The sequence below is a fragment of the Erythrolamprus reginae genome, chromosome 2 (genome assembly GCF_031021105.1).
Source record: "Erythrolamprus reginae isolate rEryReg1 chromosome 2, rEryReg1.hap1, whole genome shotgun sequence".
Classification (NCBI taxonomy): domain Eukaryota; kingdom Metazoa; phylum Chordata; class Lepidosauria; order Squamata; family Dipsadidae; genus Erythrolamprus; species Erythrolamprus reginae.
Window position 1 is genome coordinate 19,938,741 of NC_091951.1, and position 24,049 is coordinate 19,962,789.

The following is a 24,049-nucleotide window of genomic DNA, read 5'->3' on the forward strand; positions in this document are numbered from 1 at the left end:
GAAATTCCTGTTACAGACCATCAAGGATAAGAGAGGCCATGCAAGAGACGACCGCTAGAGGCAATCGCGCGCAGAAAGCGGAAGGGAAAAGAATACCAATGAAAAAGCAGAAGTGGCCTGCCGGAAATGCCTCTCAGTTCCTGTTGTTTGCCGGAGCGGCTACTACCTAGCCGGGAAGCAAAACGCCAGGCGAAGTCTGGGTTCCAGAGCATTCTGCCCATCTTCTGCACAGCCCAACCAGAGGGAAAGGCAGCGGCCTGCACTTCCGCCGGCCTTCTGGTTACTTCCGGTACGGTTGGTTGGTTGGTTGGTTGGTTGGGGAGAGGGAGACTACCCTGGGGTTCCTGCATGGATCCCCTCGGGCGGGGTGGAGAGAAGGGCGCCGACCCTTTTCCTTGGAGATTTGAAGAGAGCCTCTTGACAGGCTTGAGGGCCGCGCTGGGCCGGAGTCTGATTCAGCTGAGGGGTTGGAGCGTTTTTCCCCCCCGCCTCGTTTAGTGATGGTTCAAAGTGACAATGTGACTGAAAAAAAGTGATTTTTCACACTTAACGACCGTTGCCGAGGCGGGACGTGCGGAGCAGCTACTCAGCGCTTTGAGGGACATAATTAGAAGCAGAAGTCTCCAACCTTGCCGACTTTAAAACTTGTGGACTTCAACTCCCAGAATTCCTCAGCTAGCATAGCTCTTAAGCATGGCTGTGTGAGGAATTCTGGGAGTTGAAGTCCACAAGTCTTAAAAGTCGGCAAGGATGGAGACCCCTGATTTGGAGAGCCTGACCCTGCTTTTCTTCTCCATGAAATACAGGTCGACTTAATCACAGTTCGTTTCAACCGTCCAGTATTACACAATGGCATTGAAAAAGAAAAGGACTTATGACCGTTTTTCACACTTATGATCTTGATCGCGTGATCAAAAATTCAGGCGCTTGGCAACTGACTCGTATGTCCTGGAGTCGTTTGCGACCTTTTTGACTAGCAAAAGTCAATGGAGAAGCCAGAGTCATGTTAAAAACAGGTTTACAATTTAACAACCGCAATTGAGTCCAAAATTTATGCTTTTAAGAGACATTTGTTAAGCAAGTTTTGCCATACAGTATTCTACTGAGGCAGGACATAAAGTTGGTTGTAAGAGCTCCAACACTTGAGACTTTCGATGTGGGCGGGGGTTGGACTAGATGACCTACAAGGTCCCTTCCAACCCTAATAAATAAAGTAGGTCATAAAGTCGTGTAACTGTAGAGTTTAAGAGACTTTTAAGAGGTGTCAAAGAACATTTAGAGGAAATGAAAAAATGTCAAACCTCAGAACTCACAGCTTTTCAAGTGTAGGCTTAACCACAAACAGGAAACTTAGATACAGTATATGCTTTTGCAAAAGACTTGTGAATCCGTCTCAACAGGAAATGGACACAAGATATTTTATCTTTCTTTTAGCACAGCAACAAAGGCTGATCCATATTGTAACCAATCATAAACATTTACATATGTTGCCACTTTGGAAGACTGTATAATTTACACATGCTTTTTCATAACACTATGTTCAGATGTTCAAAGATTTTTTTCTGCTTTATTGCTCTGAACCTATTTGCACAAATAAATCAAACTTATTTTGACTTTGTGATCTGAGCCTGTCAATTCCTGCAATGCTACAACCTTTCTTGCCATGGTATGGTCATTATGTGAATCATTGCAATTTTAAAGTTAGTAACATGTTTGTGAAGTAAGCCTGTGAAGTAAGATGATCACGGGATATTGCAACAGTCATAAGTATTAATCAGTTGACAAAAATCTGGATTTTGATCACATAATTGCTACAATGGTCATACATGTGAAAAATGGCCACAAGTCACTTTTTTCAGTGATGTTGTAACTTTGAATGGTCACTAAATTAACTGTTGTAAGTTGAGGACTGCCTGTACTAAGTTATAAATTGGGTACATGTGATAAGACCGACTGATAAAAGGATACAGCGATGACTTAGTTCTGGGTTAAATTGTACGCTATATTTTCTTTTATATTTCAGAGAAGAAAAATAGCTTCCTTTTCATTTGTGGGAAGATTTCGCCTAGAATCTTCCAACGTTTAATCTTTAAATCTTCTTTTTCTTTGGATATGCATCATACAATAAAAATAATTATTTCCTGATTGGGTAAATGAAAACAAAAAAAAATCAAATAAAAAACTTGATTTAAACATGAACTATTTTTGTTTTTACATGTCACAATCTAACAACAACAGAATTAGGAGGGACCTTGGAGATCTTCAGAGAGGGGCTGCATACAAATCCAATTAAATCTTTAAATCTTAAATCTAATCCAACCCCCTGCTTGGGCAGGAGACACTACACTTCTTCAGACAAATGGTCATCCAATATCTTCCAACATCTTCTTAAAAACTTCCAATGTTGGAGCGTTCACAACTTCTGGAGGCAAGCCATTCCACTGATTCACAACTTTGGTCCACTAATTTTGTCACTTTGTCAAAGAATGCAATAAAATTAGTCTAGCATGATCTGTTTTTGACAAACCCATGTTGGCTTTTGATTATTACTTTGTTTGCTTCTAGGTATTTGTTGATTCATTGCTTGATTATCTTTTCCAGAATCTTCCCTGGTATTGAGCTCAGGCTGATAGGTCTATAGTTTCCTGGATCTACAGTATTTCCCCCTCTCCCTTTTTTTGAAGATGGGAATTACATCAACTCTTTTCTAGTCCTCTGGCAGTTCCCCAGTGCTCCAGGATCTTTGAAAGATATAGTTCAATGATTCTGAGATTTTTTTCTGCCAGTTCCTTCAGAATCTTGGGGTGTAATCCATCCGCTCCTAGTGATTTGAACTTGTTAGACAAGTGTTCCTTTATTATTTTCTTCCCTATTTTAATTTGTGTTCCTAATATGTTTTTTTGTGATGTTGTTTTTCATAGATTGGACTGTTTTTTCCCTTTGTGTAAAGACAGATGCAAAAAAGAGTTAAGTAACTCTGCTTTCTCCTTGTTGCTTGTCACCTTCTTGCCACTTTCTCCCTGCAATGGGCCTATTATTATTATTATATTTATTTTATATTTATATTTATATTTATTATATTTATTATTTATTAGACTCGTATGCTGCCCTTCTCCGAGGACTCAGGGTGGTTCACAAAATACAATACAATAACAAATGTACAAATCTAATAGTTAAAAACTCTAAGCTAAAATCCCCTTACATTTAAAAAACAGGCAGCTAACGCAATCACATCCACACATAACATTTAATGGTAAGAAAGAAGAGGGGGCATGCTTTAATTGCCCCAGGCCTGGCAACATAGATAGTTCTTAAGGCTTTTGCGAAAGGCGAGGGGGGTGGGGGCAGTACGAATCTCTGGAGGGAGCTGATTCCTGAGGGCCAGGGCCACCACAGAGAAGGCTCTTCCCCTAGGTCCCGCCAGCCAACATTGTCTGGTCGATGGGACCTGGAGAAGGCCAACTCTATGGGACCTAATTGGCCGCTGGGATTTGTTTCTTTGACTTTTTTTCTTGTTTTTGATATGTTGGAAGAAACTTTTTTTTGTTACTAATCATAGATAATTTATATATTCAAGTCAAAAAAGATCTGCCTGCATTTTATCATTTGTAATTATAGATTCCCTCAGATATCTGATTGAAATATGATGCATTGAAAGACAAATGATTGCTGAGAGAGCAATGAACGAGCCAAGAGCTGCTGGGACAGATTGGGAGCCAGAAGGAACAGGAAAATACATCAGCGGAGTTCCCCGCCAACATAAACCGCAGCAGCTGGGATGGGGCACGTCAGAAAAGAGCCAAAGGGAAACCAGGATGCAGGAGCGTTGGGAAGCCCAGCTCCAGCAGTTCCTGAAATCTCTGCAGCCCATTTTAACAGGGCGGGGAAGCTCTGGGGTGTCCGAGGCTTCTCCCTGGGAGGACACCAAGGAGTTTCTGGCCTCCTTTGAGCAAGTGGCCAAGGCTTGCCGATGGCCTCGGGACCAGTGGGCGGCCCACCTCCTGCCGGCCCTGAGCGGAGAAGCGGAAGAGGCCTTCCGAGGTCTGGAAGCCAGAGACCGGGAGAACTATGAGAAAGTCAAGGCCGCCATCTTGCGAGGGGAAGCCCTGAGAACGGAGAGGCAGCGGCAGCACTTCCGGCAATTCTGCTGCCAGGTGGTAGAGGATCCCCGGAGGATCCACAGCCAACTCCAGGACCTTTGCCGCCAGTGGCTGAAGCCGGAGAGACGCACCAAGGAGCAGATCCTGGAGCAACTGATCCTGGAGCAGTTCCTGGCCAGCCTGCCACCGGAGCTCCGGAGTTGGATCCAAGCCCGGCGGCCCGAGTCGTGTTCCCAGGCGGTGGCCCTGGTGGAGGACTTCCTGAGGAGTCAACAGGAGGCCAAAACCAGGTCATCTCAGGTGAGTTTCACTATCCAGATCCTCAGATTTGTTTATTTGGTAGCAAAAGGGGTTGTTGATTTTCTTGCTAAGTACTTGTATTTCAATACATTGTTAAGATGACTGGCTTGGTGCAGTGTAACACTTGTTTGGCTGTTGTCTTCCGTGGTACCTTGTGGAACTTGGGGTACTGCCCTCTTTGCATAAGGACATCTAGGTTAGATGGTGAGATCTCTAGATTGCAGTCCTTAGTTTGTAGCTTGAAGTCTGAAGTGAAAAGATTGTCGCAGCCACGTGCTGTAATGCATCCATGTGTCCAGCCTCCACTTCCACAGCGCCCCCCGAGGAGGAGGGCTGTGTGGACAACTGTCGGTTCAAGAAGATTGCATGCAGTTGAGCAAAAACATAGCAATTTTGGTCTCTCTGTATCGAATGCCTATAATGTTCTTGAGGATTTAAATAGTAAGGATGTTGGAGATATTAGCAAGGTCCCTCAGGCAGAGAATGAAGGGATGTTCAAAGGGGAAGTTGTTCTAAGTGAGGTACATAGTGTCACCAAACCATCAAGTGCAGTTAGTAGAAATAAAAAGAGGACACATTTTCTTGTGGGTGATTCGACTGTTAGAGGTGTTGATTTGGGATAGAGTAAGGATGTGGTGAAGGAGATGAGGTGTCTCCCAGGGGCCACTGCCAGCAGAGACAGGAGGCGGATTACAAACATTGTCAAGGCTGTGAGTAAAGGTAATAACGTTGATGTGGTGGTGCATCTTGGCACAAATGATTTGTCCCAGAGAAATGTTAATGTAGTAAAAAGAGATTTTAAATGTCTATGTGTGGAGCTGGGTAAAATAACTGATTCAGTGACTTCCTCAGAGGTGTTACCGGTTTGTGGCCAAGAGGATAAAACAACGTATATCAGAGAGTTTAATGTGTGGTTAAGGCAGTGGTGTAAAGCTGAAGGTTTTGGCTATGTAAGTCATGATGTCAGTAGGTGGTCTAATAGGGAGTTGTTTAAGAGGGATGGTTTGCATCCATCATACAGAGGTACCCAGGTACTTGGTGAGGAATTCAGAACTTTTTTGGACAGGCATTTAAATTCGGTAAAGGGGACAGAGATGTAACTGATGTGGGTGATTTCTGTCCCCGACCAATGAGGATAAATCAGTTTTTGGAAGCTTATGAAAAGGGAGCTGCAAATAAAATAGATGTGGTTGTTGATGATAAGGGGCAAACTAATAATGAAAATAATGTTCTTCGGGTAATGTGCACGAATGCTCGAAGCTTGAGCAACAAGCTCTGTGAGTTAATGGCCATAATATCTAGAGATAATTTGGATCTGGTTGCCATAACTGAGACATGGTTTAAGGATTCTAATGAATGGGAAATATCCATACCAGGATATACACTGTATAGGAAGGATAGAATAGAGAGAAGGGGAGGTGGAGTAGCCATTTATGTTAAAGAAAGTCTAAAAACAACACTAATTCAAAATACATGTCAAGATCTGGAGACTCTCTGGATTTGCATGCAAAATAAAGAAGGTTCTGTCATTAGAATTGGGGTGATCTATAGGCCTCCAGGGCAATCTGAGGAATATGACAACAAGATGGTGGATGAAATTACCCAAATGGCAGTAAAGGGAGATATTGTGGTTATGGGTGATTTCAACATGCCTGATGTTGACTGGAATATCCCCAGTGCCCTTACATGCAAAAGTAAGAATATAGTAGAGGCCTTTACAGGAGCAGCTCTGGCACAGCTGGTTAAGACACCAACTAGAGGGGAGAATATTCTAGATTTAGTTTTTACGAATGGGAATTGGGTTTCAGAGGTCAAGGTGGGAGAAAATTTAGGTTGCAGTGACCATCTATGTTTGTGGTTTGATGTAAAAACTCATTGTGAGCAATCCTATAATGCAACCAAAGTATTGGATTTCAGAAAAACAAATTTTAATGTAATGGGGGAATATTTAGATAATGAATTAAAGGGGAGCGAGCACCCAGTGGACTGTATTAAAAAAGGCCATCTTAAAAGCCACTGGACTGTATGTAAGACAAATAACTAAAGGTAAAAGGAAGAAGAAACCGCTATGGTTTAGCAATGATGTAAGGGCTATAGTCAATGAAAAAAAGGCTGCCTATAGGAGGTATAAAGTGTCTGGAAGTATAGCTGATAGGGAGGTGTATAAAATGAGACAGAAGGAGGCGAAACAGATAATATATGCTGCTAAAGCCTCAAAAGAGGAAGAAATTGCCAAATCTGTAAAGAAGGGGGATAAAACCTTCTTCAGATAGATTAATGATAAGAAGAAGAAAAACTGCGGCATCACGAAGCTTAGCACCGGGAATAATACATGCATTGATGGGAATAAGGAGATCGCTGACCATTTCAATAGCTACTTCTGTTCAGTTTCTCAAAAGACACCTTACAAAATAATACTATAGGGGGATATAGTATTGCTTCCAGCTGTACGGATTCAGCTCCAGTGATCTTAGAAGCCGATGTCTTAGAAGAACTTGAACAATTAAAGATAAATAAGGCAATGGGTCCAGATGGCATCCACCCCAGAGTTCTTAAAGAACTCAGATCTGTCATTGCTACCCCCCTGACTGATTTGTTTAACCAATCCTTGTTAACAGGAGAAGTTCCTGAGGATTGGAGAATGGCCAGTGTTGTGCCTATCCACAAGAAGGGCAGTAGAGAAGAAGCTGGTAACTACAGGCCAGTTAGCTTGACATCAGTTGTAGTTAAAATGATGGAGACTCTACTCAAAACGAGGATAAATCAGCACCTAAAAAACAATAACTTATTGGACCCAAATCAGCATGGCTTTACTGAAGGCAAATCATGTCAGACTAATCTCATTGATTTCTTTGACTATGTCACAAAGGTGTTGGATGAAGGTGGTGCCGTGGATATTGCCTACCTGAACTTCAGCAAAGCCTTTGATACGGTTCCACGTAAAGAGCTGATAGATAAATTAGTGAAGATTGGACTTAATCCCTGGACAGTTCAATGGATTTGCAGCTGGCTGAATCGTAGACATCAGAGAGTTATTGTTAACGGCGAGTATTTTGAGCAGAGACAGGTTACAAGCGGTGTGCCACAATGGTCTGTTCTGGGTCCTATTCTTTTTAATATGTTTGTGAGTGACATAGGGGAAGGTTTGGTAGGGAAGGTTTGCCTATTTGCCGATGACTCTAAAGTGTGCAATAGGGTTGATATTCCTGGAGGCATCTGTAATATGGTAAATGATTTAGCTTTACTAGATAAATGGTGAAAGGAATGGAAACTGCAGTTTAATGTTTCCAAATGTAAAATAATGCACTTGGGGAAAAGGAATCCTCAATCTGAGTATTGTATCGGCAGTTCTGTGTTAGAAAATACTTCAGAAGAAAAGGATTTAGGGGTAGTGATTTCTGACAGTCTCAAAATGGGTGAACAGTGCAGTCAGGCGGTAGGGAAAGCAAGTAAGATGCTTGGCTGCATAGCTAGAGGTATAACAAGCAGGAAGAGGGAGATTATGATCCCGCTATATAGAATGCTGGTGAGACCACATTTGGAATACTGTGTTCAGTTCTGGAGACCGCACCTACAAAAAGATATTGACAAAATTGAACGGGTCCAAAGACGGGCTACAAGAATGGTGGAAGGTCTTAAGCATAAAACGTATCAGGAAAGACTTAATGAACTCAATCTGTATAGTCTGGAGGACAGAAGGAAAAGGGGGGACATGGTCGAAACATTTAAATATATTAAAGGGTTAAATAAGGTCCAGGAGGGAAGTGTTTTTAATAGGAAAGTGAACACAAGAACAAGGGGACACAATCTGAAGTTAGTTGGGGGAAAGATCAAAAGCAACGTGAGAAAATATTATTTTACTGAAAGAGTAGTAGATCCTTGGAACAAACTTCCAGCAGACGTGGTAGATAAATCCACAGTAACTGAATTTAAACATGCCTGGGATAAACATATATCCATCCTAAGATAAAATACAGAAAATAGTATAAGGGCAGACTAGATGGACCATGAGGTCTTTTTCTGCCATCAGACTTCTATGTTTCTATTTAGCTAGTGTGATGTAATGATGAAGGTGCTGGCCTTAGAAACCAGGGGACTCCTGTCTTAGGCACAAAAGCCCAATTCACTTCACAGTGATGTTTTTGTGGAGAAAATAGGAGGGAGGAGTTGTAGGTAAATTCGCCACCTTGACTTACTAGTAAGGTAACAAAAGTAGGATAAAAATCAGACCAAGCATCAAATTTCTGCACTGCCCGTTGCTTAAGTGAATCTGGCCAATTTATAAATGATAATATTATAAAACATGACTAAAATCAACTTGAAAAACAAGGACATCTCCAGTGGGTTTTACTATCCAGTTTCTAACAGATTGCTTAACTTGCATAGTCTGGTGTTGAATGACATTCAGTTATTAATTGAAACCTGAGAGCTCTGAATAAATTGAGATTTTTTAAAAAGATTATTATAAATCGGAACATGTCTGTAATATCTCTCTTTGTACTCTCATCCGTATGGCGATAATTAGTTACAGCAGTGTTTCCCAACCTTAGCAACTTGAAGATATCTGGACTTCAACTCCCAGAATTCCCCAGCCAGCTACAAGAATGGTGGAGGGTCTTAAGCATAAAACGTATCAGGAAAGACTTAATGAACTCAATCTGTATAGTCTGGAGCAGTGTTTCCCAACCTTTTTTGAGCCGCGGCACATTATTCATGTTTTCAAAATCCTGGGGAACACTGAACGGGGGGGCGGGGGGGGCGCGCGGGGGGGCTAAAGAAAAGTTTGGACAAAAAAAATCTCTTCCTCCATTTCACTCTATTTCTCCCTCCCTCTTTCTCTCTCTTCCTTCCTTCCCTTCTTTCTCTCCATCCCTCTTTCTTTCTTCCTCTCTTTTTTGCTCTCTTTCTATCTCCCTCCTTCCCTCCCTCTATGTCTTTCCCTCTCCCTCCTTCCCCCCTTTCTTTCTCTCTCTCTCTTGCTTTCTTTCCCTCTCTTTCTCTTGCTTTCTTTCTCTCATTCTCTCTCCCCTCCTTTTTCTCTCTCTCTCTTTCTCTCTCGTTCACCACGCCAGCAACAGAGAGAAAAAGAAAGAGCGAGAGAGAGCCGGAGAGAGAGTGGAGTGCGCAGCAGCCATCAGCCTCCTCGCCCTCCCAGACGTCCCCAGCGCCCGGCCTCGCGCCGCCTCCCATTAGCCCGGCCGAAAGCCACACAGTCCCAGACTCCCGGATCGCTCGCTTCTCCGGCCAGCGCGGCGCTTTCCTGGGCAGATGGCTTTGCTGGCCGGAGAAGCGAGCGATCCGGGAGTCCGGGACTGTGTGGCTTTGCGCCATGAAGAGAAAACGGCAGCAGGGAAAAGTAGGCCGTTTTCTCTTCATGGCGCAAAGCCACACGGTCCCGGACTCCCGGATTGCTCGCCCCAAGGCAGGAGGCGGCGGCGGAGGAGAGTGGGCGGATCGGGCGGGCAATGGGGCAGGGCGGAGAAGCCAGGGGCGCGTTTGGCCGGAGGCACCGTGGGGAGGCAGGGGCAGGGAGTTGCGGCAGTAGGTGCCTCCGGCCAAACGCACCCCTGGCTTCTCCGCCCTGCCCCATTGCCCGCCCAATCCGCCTACTCTCCTCCGCCGCCTCTCGCCGCGGCACACCGGTTGGGAAACGCTGGTCTGGAGGACAGAAGGGAAAGGGGGGACATGATCGAAACATTTAAATATGTTAAAGGGTTAAATAAGGTTCAGGAGGGAAGTGTTTTTAATAGAACACAAGAACAAGGGGACACAATCTGTGATTAGTTGGGGGAAAGATCAGAAGCAACGTGAGAAAATATTATTTTACTGAAAGAGTAGTAGATCCTTGGAACAAACTTCCAGCAGACGTGGTTGGTAAATCCACAGTAACCGAATTTAAACATGCCTGGGATAAACATATATCCATCCTAAGATAAAATACAGGAAATAGCATAAGGGCAGACTAGATGGACCATGAGGTCTTTTTCTGCCGTCAGTCTTCTATGTTTCTATGAAATGAATGCTTGTAAAATGAAGGGCCGGAGTAGCTGTGGTTTCTTCCCTGGGATGATTCCCTAGATACCTATCTTAAGATTTCACCTGGGGAAAGGATGAACCAGTTCTTCAGAAGCTGAGCTGGAGGATGGACCTGTTTTTCAGGAACTGAGTTGATGGATGGCTCTGAGCAGCCACCTGGAAGGGATTTGGCTGAGGCTCCAGCTAGGGAAAGCATGCAGTTACTTTCCCTGGCTGGGAAGCCACAATCTGGGATGATTGAGGATCTCCATAGACATTCTGTTTCCTGTTTCAGGGCCCATTAAATGAAGAGGCCGCGGACTTCCGAGTAGCAGAGGATGAGCCCCTGAATGCCGCGAAGGGACCAGTCTGCAGTGAACCTGAGCCAAATGTGGATGCCAAATTGCTGGGTCAGAAATCAGAAACTCTTAACATTTCTTCTGCTTTTTCTTTTGTGAGTTTTTATGGGTGACCCAATTTTTTTTGGGAGGTGTTTGGGGGTGGGGACCTTCAACCTCTTCAGCTTTATGGAGGAGATAATTTGGGAAATGGTCGGGGATCAGAAAAATTGCACCAGCTGAGTCCTAGAAGAAATGAATGCACGCTACGTTCTCTCCTTGCATCTGGGTCAAACATGTAAAACTTTGGTAATGATGTATGTATGTATTTTATCGATCGAAAATTTTAACCTCCCACCTCCGTCACCAGTGGGACTCTCTGTGAATCTTAGCGATAGCCAACTCTGTATCTAAGCATGTCTTTGTGATCAGAATCTTTCTCAACATTTAATTCTTAACTGGCCAGTTCATCTTTTTTTTTTTATTTAAGTTTTTTATTTTTATTCTCTACAGTTTCCATATACCGGTATATATATATACACTGATACCTCGTCTTACGAACTTAATTGGTTCCGGGACGAGGTTTGTAAATTGTAAGGTAAAAAGTTTGTAAGACGAAACAATGTTTCCCATAGGAATCAATGGAAAAGCGATTAATGCATGCAAGCGCAAAACTCACCCCTTTTGCCAGCCAAAGCGCCCGTTTTTGCGCTGCTGGGATTCCCTTGAGGCTCCCCTCCATGGGAAACCCCACCTCCAGACTTCCGTGTTTTTTGTGATGCTGCAGGGGAATCCCAGCAGCGCAAAAACGGGCGCTTCGCTGGCAACAGAAGTCCGGAGGCGGGGCATCCCAGTGACGGCGGCTTGGGTTTGTAAGGTGAAAATAGTTTGGAAGAAGAGGCAAAAAAATTTTAAACCCCGAGTTTGTATCTCGAAAAGTTTGTATGACAAGGGGTTTTTAAGATGAGGTATCACTGTATATCAATATAGTAGTACCTCTACTTACGAACTTAATTTGTTCCGTGACCAGGTTCTTAAGTAGAAGCAATTTTTCCCATAGGAATCAATGTAAAAGCAAGTACAGTGATCCCTCGATTAGCACGGTCTCGATTAGCGCGAAACGCTGCAACGCGGTTTTTCAAAAAATATTAATTAAAAAATAAGTCCGCGCTAGTTCTCTCTCTCTTTCTCTCCCTGTTGCCGGCGTGGTATATGAGAGAGAAAGAGAGAGGCAGAGGTCGGGCGCATTACCGGGAGGTGGAGGCGGCATGGGGACGCTGGGTGCCGGGGACACCGAGGAGGGGGTGGACGTGGCCTCTCAGCTGCAGAGCCGAACAAGGGCGGAGGCAACGGCGGAGTCCGGCGCTGGGGCCATGCGGGGCCGCTCATCCAGGGGGGCGTGGACTGGCAAGTCGCCCTCCTTTCTCTTTCTTTCTCTCTCTTATACCACACCGGTAACAGGGAGAGAAAGAGAGAGAGCGGAGGGCACCTTGCCGGTCCACGCCCCCCTAGATGAGCGGCTCCGCATGGCCCCAGCGCTGCCCAGGCAAAGGGGAAACCCCAAGATCGCTTGCCGTATTGCAGCGAAGGAGGCGAAGCAAGGCTCCAAGCTGCAATACGGCAAGCGGCAAGCGATCTTGGGGTTTCCCCTTTGCCTGGGCGGCGGGAAGACCAAGGGAAGGTTCCTTCAGCCGCCCAACACCTGATCCGCTCCGCAGCGCGGCAGCAGCGAGGAGCCGAAGATGGGGTTTCCCCTTTGCCTTTACCCCATCTTCGGCTCCTCGCTGCTTCCGCGCTGCGGAGCAGATCAGCTGTTGGGCGGCTGAAGGAACCTTCCCTTGGTCTTCCCCGCCGCCCACACGCAAACTCCACCATCTGCGCATGTGCGGCCATGAAAAAAATGGCACGCATGCGTAGATGGTGTTTTTTACTTCCGCACCACTATAACGCGGAAATCGATTAGCGCGGGAGGTCTTGGAACGTAACCCCCGCGCTAATCGAGAGATCACTGTAATGTGTGCAAACCCATGAGGAAAGAAATAAAAGCTTGGAATTTGGGTGAGAGGTGGAGGAGGAGGAAGACAGTCGCTGCCGAAAGAAAAAGGTGAGGTGAGAGGAATAAAAAAAAATCCAAAACTTTAAGGCTTAAAAAGAAAAGAAGAGGGACTCTGAGGCAGCGAGGAGGAGTACGCGCCTCCAATACACCCGGCGCGATGCTGCCTCCCATACACTGCACCAGAGAGAGAAACCCAGGGGGAATGGCAGGAAACTGGCCGAGCCTTTGTGCCGCTCTCAAATTTCCTAGCAAATTTTTCTGGGCTCAGATTCTTAAGTAGAAAATGGTTCTTAAGAAGAGGCGAAAAAATCTTGAACACCCAGTTCTTATCTAGAAAAGTTCTTAAGTAGAGGCGTTCTTAGGTAGAGGTACCACTCTACATATACCTTAAAATATGTCTATAACTTACACAATTATACATTTTAATCCAATCGTTCTTAAGTCAATATCCTATTTTGCTCCTATTTTATGTTACTGTTTATCAGTCTGTTATTCTTAAGAACCAGGGTGGTACAGTGGTTAGAGTGCAGCACTGCAGGCTACTTCAGCTAATTGCTAGCTGTAGTTCAACAGTTCAGATCTCACCACTGACTCAAGGTTGACTCAGCCTTCCGTCCTTCTGAGGTGGATAAAATGAGGACCCAGATTGTCAGGGGCAATATGCTGATTCTATAAACTTATTTATTTATTTATTAGATTTGTATGCCGCCCCTCTCCGAAGACTCGGGGCGGCTAACAACAATATAAAAAGACAATGTAAACAAATCTAATATTAAAAAACAATCTAAAAAACCCCAATTTAAAAAACCACTCATACATACAAGCATACCATGTATAAATTCTATAAGCCTAGGAGGAAGAGAAATCTCAATTCCCCCATGCCTGACAACAGAGGTGGCTTTTAAGGAGCTTGTGAAAGGCAAGGAGGGTGGGGGCCACTCTGATATCTGGGGGGAGCTGGTTCCAGAGGGTCAGGGCCGCCACAGAGGAGGCTCTTCTCCTGGGTCCCGCCAAACGAAACTGCTTAGAGTGGGCTGTAAAAGCACTATCAAGCAGTATATAAGTCTAAATGCTATTGCTATTGCTATTCTGTTCTTCCTCCCAAGGTCATTCACACATACCTTTATGATCCCGCCTGAATCCTGAGTAATTAGAACAGGACTCCTCAAACTTGGCAACTTTAAAACTTACGGACTTCAACTTTCAGAATTCTCCAGCCAGTTATGCTGGCTGGAGAATTCTGGGAGGTGACGTCCACAAGTTTTAAAGTTTATCTATTTATTTTATTTATTAACTAGAAGCTCTTCAGCAGAAACACTTTTTTCTTAACATTGGTTTAGAAGCTCCTTCTCTTTAGAACTTCGGCCCTATCCTATTTTATAATATTAAAAAATAAATAAACAAAAAAAATCCTATTTTGAAATTCCACATTAAAAATATCTTTTTTTCGTTATGCCTAGTCAACGGATTCCAACCTCCAGGCCTCTCTCTTTTGCTATCTCCTCCTGAAGAAGCGAGCCAGACTGATGGGAAAGAGGTATGGGCCAGGTTTATGGTGTGCAGGGTAGCCCTCGACTTACGACCACGATTTGAGTCCAAAATTACTGTCCCTAAATGAGACAGTCATTAAGCGAGTTTTATCCCATTTAAACAACTTTTTTGCCACCATCACTGAGTAACAACTGCCACCGTTAAGCTCATAACTATGGATAGTACGTTAGTAAACAAGGTTGTTAAGTGAATCCGGCTTCCCCACATTTTGACTTTGTCAGAGAGTTGCAAAAGGGAATCACGGGACCCGTCATAAATATGAATCAGCGGTAACTTTAAACATTTTAAAAACTGTTGGATTATTTATGATTTGTTGTTACATGTTGTGAGCCGCCCCGAGTCTTCGGAGAGGGGCGGCATACAAATCGAATAAATAATAAATAATAATAATAATAACTGTTAAGCGTGAAAAATAGTCACAAGCAATAATGGGTTGCTACCCGGTATGGGCCACGCTGTGTACCAGTAGCTAAAATGGAACCGTGCTCACAGCTCCGGGTGACCAGTGGGCAGGCACACGCGCCTGAGCAATGATTCGGCTTTTGGCCTGTGCCGCAAGCAAAATCTTACGAGAAGATGTGTGCGCGCAAAGACAATTTTGGCGATTTTCACTGATTTTTTTTGCTTCTGTGCATGGATGGTGTTCTGTCGGGCTCTCTGGTAGACTCCTCCCAAAAGTTCACAGGTACAAATTTCAGACACACACACGTTTGAAAATTCAAAACAATGTTCTTTATAATGAAAATTCACTTAAACTAAGCCCTCTTTTGGTATAGCAAAGAGCACTCGTCTCCAAACAAACTGGTAATTTGTACACGTCCCTTATCAGTTCTGAGATACTTAGCTTGCAGCTGTGAGGCAATTCACAATCCTTCTTCTTTCACATAGTGAAACACACTTTGCCCTGGTTTAGTTTCAAAGCGGGGGAAAAATCAGCACACAAAAGGTCAAAGTCAGTAAAGCAGTCACGAAACACAACGATCAGATAATCCTCCACAATGGCCAAACCCACAGGCTGCTATTTATAGCAGCCTCACTAATCACCACAGCCCCACCCAACCACAGGTGGCCTCATTTTCTTTGATAATAATCTCTCAGTTGTTGCTGCCTATGCATCGCTCTCCGCATGCGTGGCTGTATCATTAACTCCTGTTCTGAATCCAAGGAGGAGCTAGATAATTGATCTCCTTCTGAGCTGTCTGCCACACTCTCCTCCTCCCTGTCACTCATGTCTTCTTGGTCAGAGGAGCCTTCATCAGCAGATTCCACCGGGGGCAAAACAGACCTGCAGCATGTGGATGTCTCCCCCACATCCACAGTCCTTGGGGCAGGAGCTGGGCCAGAGCTAACCACAACAGTAAGAGGCAAAAAAATCGCCGAAATCTCATGCAGCCATGCGCCCTCTCACAAGATTTCACTACATGCGCAGAAATGAAATCTCGCTCGGATGCGCACACGTGCCTGCTGGACAAGCCCGTGCGCCTGTCGGTCACCTGGAGTTGCGCGCACATCGCACCAGTAGTGGCGGTAACCCCTGCCTGGTCACAAGTCACTTTTTTCAGTGCTGTTGTAATATCAAACTGTCACTAAATGAACTATTGTTAAGTCCAGGACTAGCAACAGCAATAGCACTTAGACTTATATACAGTGCTTTTACAGCCCTCTCTAAGCGATTTTACAGAATCGGCCTATTTCCCCCAACAATCTGGGCCCTCATTTTATCTACCTCAGAAGGATGGAAGGCTGAGTCAATCTTGAGCCTGGCAAGATTCGAACTGCCATATTGCAGGCAGTCGGCAGGCAGCAGAAATAGCCTGCATTACTGCCCTCTAACCACTGCACCATGATGACTTATATGTATACTGTATATAGACTACCTATACAGTGATCCCTCGAGTTTCACGATCTCGATCTTCGCGAAACGCTATATCGCGATTTTTTTAAAAAATTAATTTTTAAAAAAACCACTTCCGCGTTTGGCTTCGGGAGTCAGCTGGGAAGCGGCGCGGCTGTTTTAAAAGGTCGCCGCCGGCCTGGGGGGCTTCCCAGCACACACCCCCGAACCCCCAACCCGGGTTTGGGGGGGTGCTGGGAAGCCCCCCATGCTGGCAGCGACCTTTTAAAACAGCCGCGCGGCTTCCCAACTGAGTCCTGAAGCCAAACGCCAAAGGCGAACTTCCGCGTTTGGCTTCAGGACTCAGTTGGGAAGCGGCGCGGCTGTTTTAAAAGGTCGCCGCCGGCATGGGGGGCTTCCCAGCACCCCCCCCAAACCCCCAACCTGGGTCTTCCCGGCCGCCCACGCAAAGGGGAAACCCCGGCTCCTCGCTGATGCCCGCCGCTCGCCCGCCCGCCAGCAAGAGGGGAAGACCCAGGGAAGGTTCCTTCGGCCGCCCAACAGCTGATCTGCTCGGTAGCGCAGCAGCAGCGAGGAGCCGAATCGGGGTTTCCCCTTTGCGTGGGCGGCGGGGAACGCAAACTCCACCATCTGTGCATGCGCGGCCATGGGAAAAAGGGCGCGCATGCGCAGATGGTGTTTTTACTTCCGCAACCCTACATTGCGAAAAATCGATTATCGCGAGGGGTCTGGGAACGGAACCCTCGCGATAATAGAGGGATCACTGTACATAGACAATTGTTGGTAGACATCAGGGCAGTTGTTTTAGAGGGAAATAATGTGTTCTGGGGAAGCCTAAAGTTTCACCTTAGTGTGGTTGGGTTTTTTCGGCGGAATCTGACAGGATGGCTTGTTTATTTATTTATTTAATTGGATTTGTATGCCGCCCCTCTCCGAGGCCTCGGGGTGGCTCACACCATATACAAAAACAGAACAATAATATAAATCCAATTAATACTACATTAAAAGCAACCCTTCAATTCAGTTAAAAGAAAGTAAAACCTATCCAACCAGTCATTCAACACTTCATACTTAAAACATTCATTGATCAGGGGGAAGATCTAAGAGTCCCAAGCCTGACGGCAAAGATGAGTTTTTAAGCTCTTTCGGAAGGTGAGGAGGGTGGGGGCAGTGCAAATCTCTGGGGGGAGCTGATTCCAGAGGGTTGGGGCTCCCACAGCCACCATTAGCTTTAGGGAAGCATACAAATTGTTGCTGACAGACTAGACTGAACTGGAATGGACTGGAAAATTGCATTGAAAATTGCATTGAATATTTTATTGTGTCATTGGACATACAAGGAATTTGTCTTGGTGCATATGCTCTCAGTGTACATAAATGTATATACAGTGGTCCCCCGATTATTGCGAGGGTTCCGTTCCAGGACCCCTCGCAATGATCGGTTTTTCGCGAAGTAGCGGTGCGGAAGTAAAAACACCATCTGCGCATGCGCAGATGGTGTTTTTACTTCAGCCGCAGCAGCGAGGAGCCGAAGATTGGGGTTTCCCCACCACCCACGCAAACTCCTCGCTCCCGCTCGCCCGCCCTTCGCCCGCCCACGCCGTTCGCTCGCGCCGCTTCCCAGCTGAGTCCTGAAACCAATTCGCTTCAGGACTCAGCTGGGAAGCGGCGCGAGCGAACGGCGTGGGCAAGCGAAGGGCGGGCGAGTGGCGGGCGCGCGGGCAGGCAGGCGGCGGACAAGCCGTTCGCTCACGCCGCTCGCTCGCGCCGCTTCCCAGCTGAGTCCTGAAGCCAATTCGCTTCAGGACTCAGCTGGGAAGCGGCGCGAGCGAACGGCGTGGGCGGGCGAAGGGCGGGCGAGCGGCGCGCGGGCAGGCAGGCGGCGGACAAGCCGTTCGCTCGCGCCGCTCACTCGCGCCGCTTCCCAGCTGAGTCCTGAAGCCAATTCGCTTCAGGACTCAGCTGGGAAGCAGCGCGAGCAAACGGCGTGGGCGGGCGAAGGGCGGGCGAGCGGCAGCGAGGAGTTTGCGTGGGCGGTGGGGAAACTCCTCGCTGATGCCCGCCGCTCGCCCTCCCGCCAGCAAGAGGGGGAAGACCCAGGGAAGCCGCCCAGCAGCTGATCTGCCCGGCGCCATCTACGCATGCGTGGCCATAGAAAAAAAGGGCGCGCATGCGCAGATGGTGTTTTGACTTCCGAGTTGAAAAATCGCCATATAGCCGTTCGCAATGATCGGGATCGCGATACCCGGGGGATCACTGTATATACATTTGTTAAGAATCATAAGGTACAACACTTAATGATTGTCATAGGGTACAAATAAGCAATCAAATCATATTAGGAAACAATATAAATCGTAAGGATACAAACAACAAAGCTACACTCATAAGTGGGAGGAGATGGGTGATAGGAAAGATGAGAAGATTAGTGATGACTTAGTAAATAGTTTGACAGTGTTGAGGGAATTATTTGTTTAGCAGAGTGATGGCGTTTGGGGAAAAAACTTTCCTTTGTCTAGTTGTTCTGGTGTGCAGTGGTCTGTAGCGTCATTTTGAGGGTAGGAGTTGAAGCAGTCAAAATGCAAAGTATTCAAGGATTTGGCGTCTCTCTCTTGGTGTTTGCAGGACTCCAGGAATTTCAAGGAAACTGGAGGGTCCCGGCAAATCTTCAAGCAGGGCCTGACCCAACCAGGCCCACAACAGACAATGCTCTGGCAAGTCCTGCAGCAGGAGGCTGACGACATCACAAACAGAGGTAATTTGGATAAGTTGGTCTTTTTGGATGCAGTGTCTCCACCAAATACAGGTATTCCTCGACTTACAACAGTTCATTGTCAGCATTCCGAGTAACGCATCTGCCGAAAACAGAACTCTGACACAGGTATTCCTCAAAGAACATGTTTATTGGATACATCATATCGGCACAGCCAGTGAAAACTCACTAAACCTTCCCTCTGGGTTTTGCCCATTAAAAGAATAAATGGTTCCTCTCCCCAGATGTCATCAATCAGATTTTCCAGTGTAAGTAGCTACCAGGCTGCTTGGTCATTCCTGTCTTCCTTCAACTAGCAACTGTTAGGATGACCTTGGTTCCCACAAGAAAACTTTTTTGTTTTGCCTGTTAGCCAGTCTAGCTACTTCCTTGCCCCTTTCTGTTCTGTCGGGCTCTCTGGTAGACTCCTCCCATAACCGGGTGTCCATGTGCCGCCTCTATGTTGGTTGAGGCAGGCAGGATTCCCTCGGGTACCATTTGTTGGGGGTCAAGGGAAAGGGAGGGTCTTGCCTTCTCTTTCTGCTCAAGATCCCCATTTAGAAACATAGAAACATAGAAGATTGACGGCAGAAAAAGACCTCATGGTCCATCTAGTCTGCCCTTATACTATTTTCTGTATTTTTATCTTAGGATGGATATATGTTTATCCCAGGCATGTTTAAATTCAGTTACTGTGGATTTATCTACCACGTCTGCTGGAAGTTTGTTCCAAGGATCTACTACTCTTTCAGTAAAATAATATTTTCTCATGTTGCTTTTGATCTTTCCCTCAACTAACGTCAGATTGTGTCCCCTTGTTCTTGTGTTCACTTTCCTATTAAAAACACTTCCCTCCTGGACCTTATTTAACCCTTTAATATATTTAAATGTTTCGATCATGTCCCCCCTTTTCCTTCTGTCCTCCAGACTATACAGATTGAGTTCATTAAGTCTTTCCTGATAAGTTTTATGCTTAAGACCTTCCACCATTCTTGTAGCCTGTCTTTGGACCCATTCAATTTTGTCAATATCTTTTTGTAGGTGAGGTCTCCAGAACTGAACACAGTATTCCAAATGCGGTCTCACCAGCATTCTATATAGTGGGATCATAATCTCCCTCTTCCTGCTTGTTATACCTCTAGCTATGCAGCCAAGCATCCTATTTGCTTTCCCTACCGCTTTCCCTACTTTACAATTGGTGGGACACAGAATGCTGGACTCGATGGGCTTTGGCCCGATTCAGCCATGGCTCTTCTTATTAGATTTGTATGCCGCCCCTCTCCAAGGACTTTTAAATGCTGTTAGTGTTTTTAATTTTAATGAGCTAAATTAATTGGATTTTAGATATTGGTACTGTATATTGTGTTTCTCGATATGTTGTAAGCCTTCCCAAGTTCTCGGATGAGGGGCGGCATATAAATCCGTTAAATGAATAAATATAAGTCTAAATGCTATTGCTGTTGCTGTTCTCCAGGGAACGAAATGGGAAATTACATCAAAGTTGAGATTTCTCAGGACGGAGGAACTGAAACCGAAGAGGCTGGCAGGATGGAGCCCCAGACTAGCTACAGCCACGTTCCTGTGAAAGGCAAGAAGCTGGGAGGAAGATCCAAGCCACGAGAGCCACAAGGAGCGCCCCCACATGGGGGAGCAGAGAAGGGATGCAACGAGGTGGCCGAAGTCCATCGGCAGAGATGCCACAGAACGCCCCACCCGCATTGCCTTCCCAGGGAGGGCAGCCCTGGCGCCCCGAAACCCCTCTCGACCAAACCGCCCTCCTTAAAGAGACCCCGCACCAGTCCGGAGCACAGCGTGGTGTGGGACCACTTTGAGTTGGACTCCGAGGACCCCTGCTACGGCATCTGCACGCACTGCAAGAGGCGGATCAGCCGAGGCAAGAACTCGAAACGATTTTCAACCTCGGGGCTGCTGAAACACCTGCAGAGGCACCACACCAATTTTGTCCCGGCTGTCATTACCGCACCGCGAACTGCGTTGCCGACGAACAGGAAGGCGAAGGGACCCGCGCTGCCTCAGTGTTGGGCGAAGAGGAAGTCGGGCAGTAAAAGGCCAGCCGGCCCGAAGCCTTCGGAAGTGACCCGTGCTGTCGGTCAGAGGGTGGCTCTGGATGACCAGCCCTTCCGCAAGGTGGAGGACGCGGGCTTCCAGCACCTCCTGAAGTTGCTTGCCCCCAAATATAAAATCCCGCCCGGCGGCACCTTCAGCAGACATCTTGTGCCCTCCCTGCATCAGGCGTGCAGGGAGGAGGCCTTGGGGATGTTTCAAACCCCAGGACCTCCTGCCAGAGCGAACCTGAGCTCCGATGAGTGAATGAAACTGAAACTAAATTAACTGAATTTAAACATGCCTGGGATAAACATATATCCATCCTAAGATAAAAATACAGGAAATGGTATAAGGGCAGACTAGATGGATCATGAGGTCTTTTTCTGCCGTCAGACTTCTATGAGTCTAAGGAGAAGGGCGGCATAAAAATTGAATAAATAATAAATAAATAAATCTTTCTACGTAAGCTGGTTTTCTTTGTTCTTTTCATAATATGGTCGCTGCTATGAACACCTGTAGTGGGCCGCTGTTGGTTGGTAGTAGGGTAAACAATTTTAATTCATGGTTTTAATTCACTGATTAAATCCATTACACCCCCAAAATTGAAATAATAGGTGAATGTGCCAGTAAGATGTAGAAAAGCAATGGAAAATGAGAAATAAATTATGCCTTATATATATAGAAACATAGAAGATTGATGTCAGAAAAAGACCTCATGGTCCATCTAGTCTGCCCTTATACTATTTCCTGTATTTTTTCTTAAGATGGATATATGTTTATCCCAGGCATATTTAAATTCAGTTACTGTGGATTTACCAACCATGTCTGCTGGAAGTTTATTCCAAGGATCTACTACTCTTTCAGTAAAATAATATTTTCTCATGTTGCTTCTGATCTTTCCCCCAACTAACTTCAGATTATGCCCCCTTGTTCTTGTGTTCACTTTCCTGTTAAAAACACTTCCCTCCTGAACCTTATTTAACCCTTTAACATATTTAAGTGAAATTATTTGGCATTCAAGCCTTAACCAGAACTTGGAAGTGGCAAAAATGAAACTTGAAATAGGTAAAGATGAAAATAATCCTGGTGCAATATTGCACTAATTAAAAACATAAACACAGATGCTGGTTGAACGGTTTGACTGGTAAAATGAATGATCGTTCCCAATGAGCTAAAACCAAACAAATTTATACATATCTATTTATCCACTACCGAGGTAAAAAAATTGGAATACATAGTTTGATAAAGTCCAAGTAAGTGCCTAAAGCAAAAAGTATTTTATCTCGAAAGTACTTAAAATCTTTTATCAACTTTTGTCTACTTGTCTTATTTATTTCCCTCCAGACTGTTTGGTAAAGATCAGGACAGGTCATCTAAATTATCCTATTTTCTTTTTTTAAGTGCTTGCTTTAGTTTAATTCCTCTTCCTAAACTTCTGCATTTATATATAAGCCTTGATTTATGGGTTCCAGCAGCTCCTAATGAATCCTTCCTGGAGTCAGATTGTGAGATCAGTGGTTAAGCAAATAAATCTCAGCCTTCAGCAAAGATCTCTCTCTTCCGGTCTGCATCTTTAAGGGGATAAAAAAATCCTCAACCCAAATCCTTAATGCAGGAATTCGGTTCTGGCTTCAACATCCCTTGATTCCTGTATCTTTGTTTTATTTAAATGTGTTTAGGTTTTCCTAATGTAAAACAACTTGTAATTCTGCATAGTTGCCAACCTGTCTGTAAACATGAAGCAAGAATGTACTGGTATAAAAGACATAAATATCTCAGAATTCGACGTGCACGATTTTAGAGGCATATAAATAAACAGAGCCATAATAGAAACATGCCAATGTCCCTGCATAGTAGTAGAAGAGAAACCAGTGTAATGCTGTAAATTAAGACTTCAGAGAGGGGCGGCATACAAATCTAATAAAATAAATAAAATAAATAAGACAGGGGGAAAAGGCAATTAAACAGTGCAGGTTGGCCACGTTGCTTAGGGCAGTGTTTCCCAACCTTGGCAACTTGAAGATATTTGGACTTCAACTCCCAGAATTCCCCAGCCGGCTGGGGAATTCTGGGAGTTGAAGTCCAGATATCTTCAAGTTGCCAAGGTTGGGAAACACTGGCTTAGGGTGTCCTGCAGGTAGGAAAAACACTTGAAAATGTACCTTAGTTTATATAGTTTATACACACAGAGCTGCCCCTTTTCCAATTTTGTATTAAAAAGCAAGAGAGGGGCCTGCGGTGTGGGAGAGGCCATGCAGCTGGAACTCAGGGCTACCCAGCCTCTCCCCAGGCCGCATGCCATCTTCTTGGCGTGGTGAGGGGGAAGCCGTTGCACAAGCAACGGAGCGAAAGGTAAAGCGGGCGGTGGAGCAGTTTGGCTGGGCGCGGCGGAGCCTCTGCTCATAGCAGGACAGGCGGGCGGGCAAATGGGCAGGGCAGGCTAACATACCTGATTTTCGCTGGGGTTTTTTGGCTTTTTGGCTTCCGTGCATCCGCAGAAGCAAAAAAAAGGCCGGAAATCGCAGATCCTTGAACGAGATTTGGCTTCCTTGCATGTGCAGAAGCTGAATCCTGCGCTGTGCACGCACACGCACCTGGCCCGTTCCCGTCGCGCTGGGAATGGTGGCTCATCACTGATAGGAACTCTGATCTGCCAAGCTGAAGCAGGTAAGCCAGACTACAAAACATCAAAGCCATAACATAGAAGATTGACGGCAGAAAAAGACCTCATGGACCCTCTAGTCTGCCCTTTATACCATTTCCTATATTTTATCTTAGGATGGATATATCTTTATCCCAGGCATGTTTAAATTCAGTTACTGTGGATTTACCAACCACGTCTGCTGGAAGTTTGTTCCAAGCATCTACCACTCTTTCAGTAAAATAATATTTTCTCACGTTGCTTTTGATCTTTCCCCCAACTAACTTCAGATTGTGTCCCCTTGTTCTTGTGTTCACTTTCCTATTAAAAACACTTCCCCCCTGAACCTTATTTAACCCTTTAACATATTTAAGTGT

At 45.4% G+C, this 24,049-nt stretch overlaps 1 protein-coding gene across 2 annotated transcripts; it reads left to right on the forward strand.

Annotated features, from left to right (window-relative positions):
- Positions 1–135: 135 nt before the first annotated feature.
- LOC139159817 (uncharacterized) lies at positions 136–22,579 on the forward strand. Of its 2 annotated transcripts, XM_070737220.1 has the most exons (6): positions 136–289; positions 3,619–4,400; positions 10,711–10,825; positions 14,270–14,346; positions 18,838–18,967; positions 20,439–22,579. In XM_070737220.1, exons 2-6 carry the CDS (start codon positions 3,663–3,665, stop codon positions 21,293–21,295), a joined length of 1,917 nt encoding a protein of 638 aa, XP_070593321.1. In that variant the 5' UTR covers positions 136–289; positions 3,619–3,662; the 3' UTR covers positions 21,296–22,579. The 2 variants fall into 2 exon arrangements, with proteins under 2 accessions (XP_070593321.1, XP_070593322.1); XM_070737221.1 differs by lacking the exon at positions 14,270–14,346 and having other exon boundaries at positions 10,711–10,869.
- Positions 22,580–24,049: the final 1,470 nt, after the last annotated feature.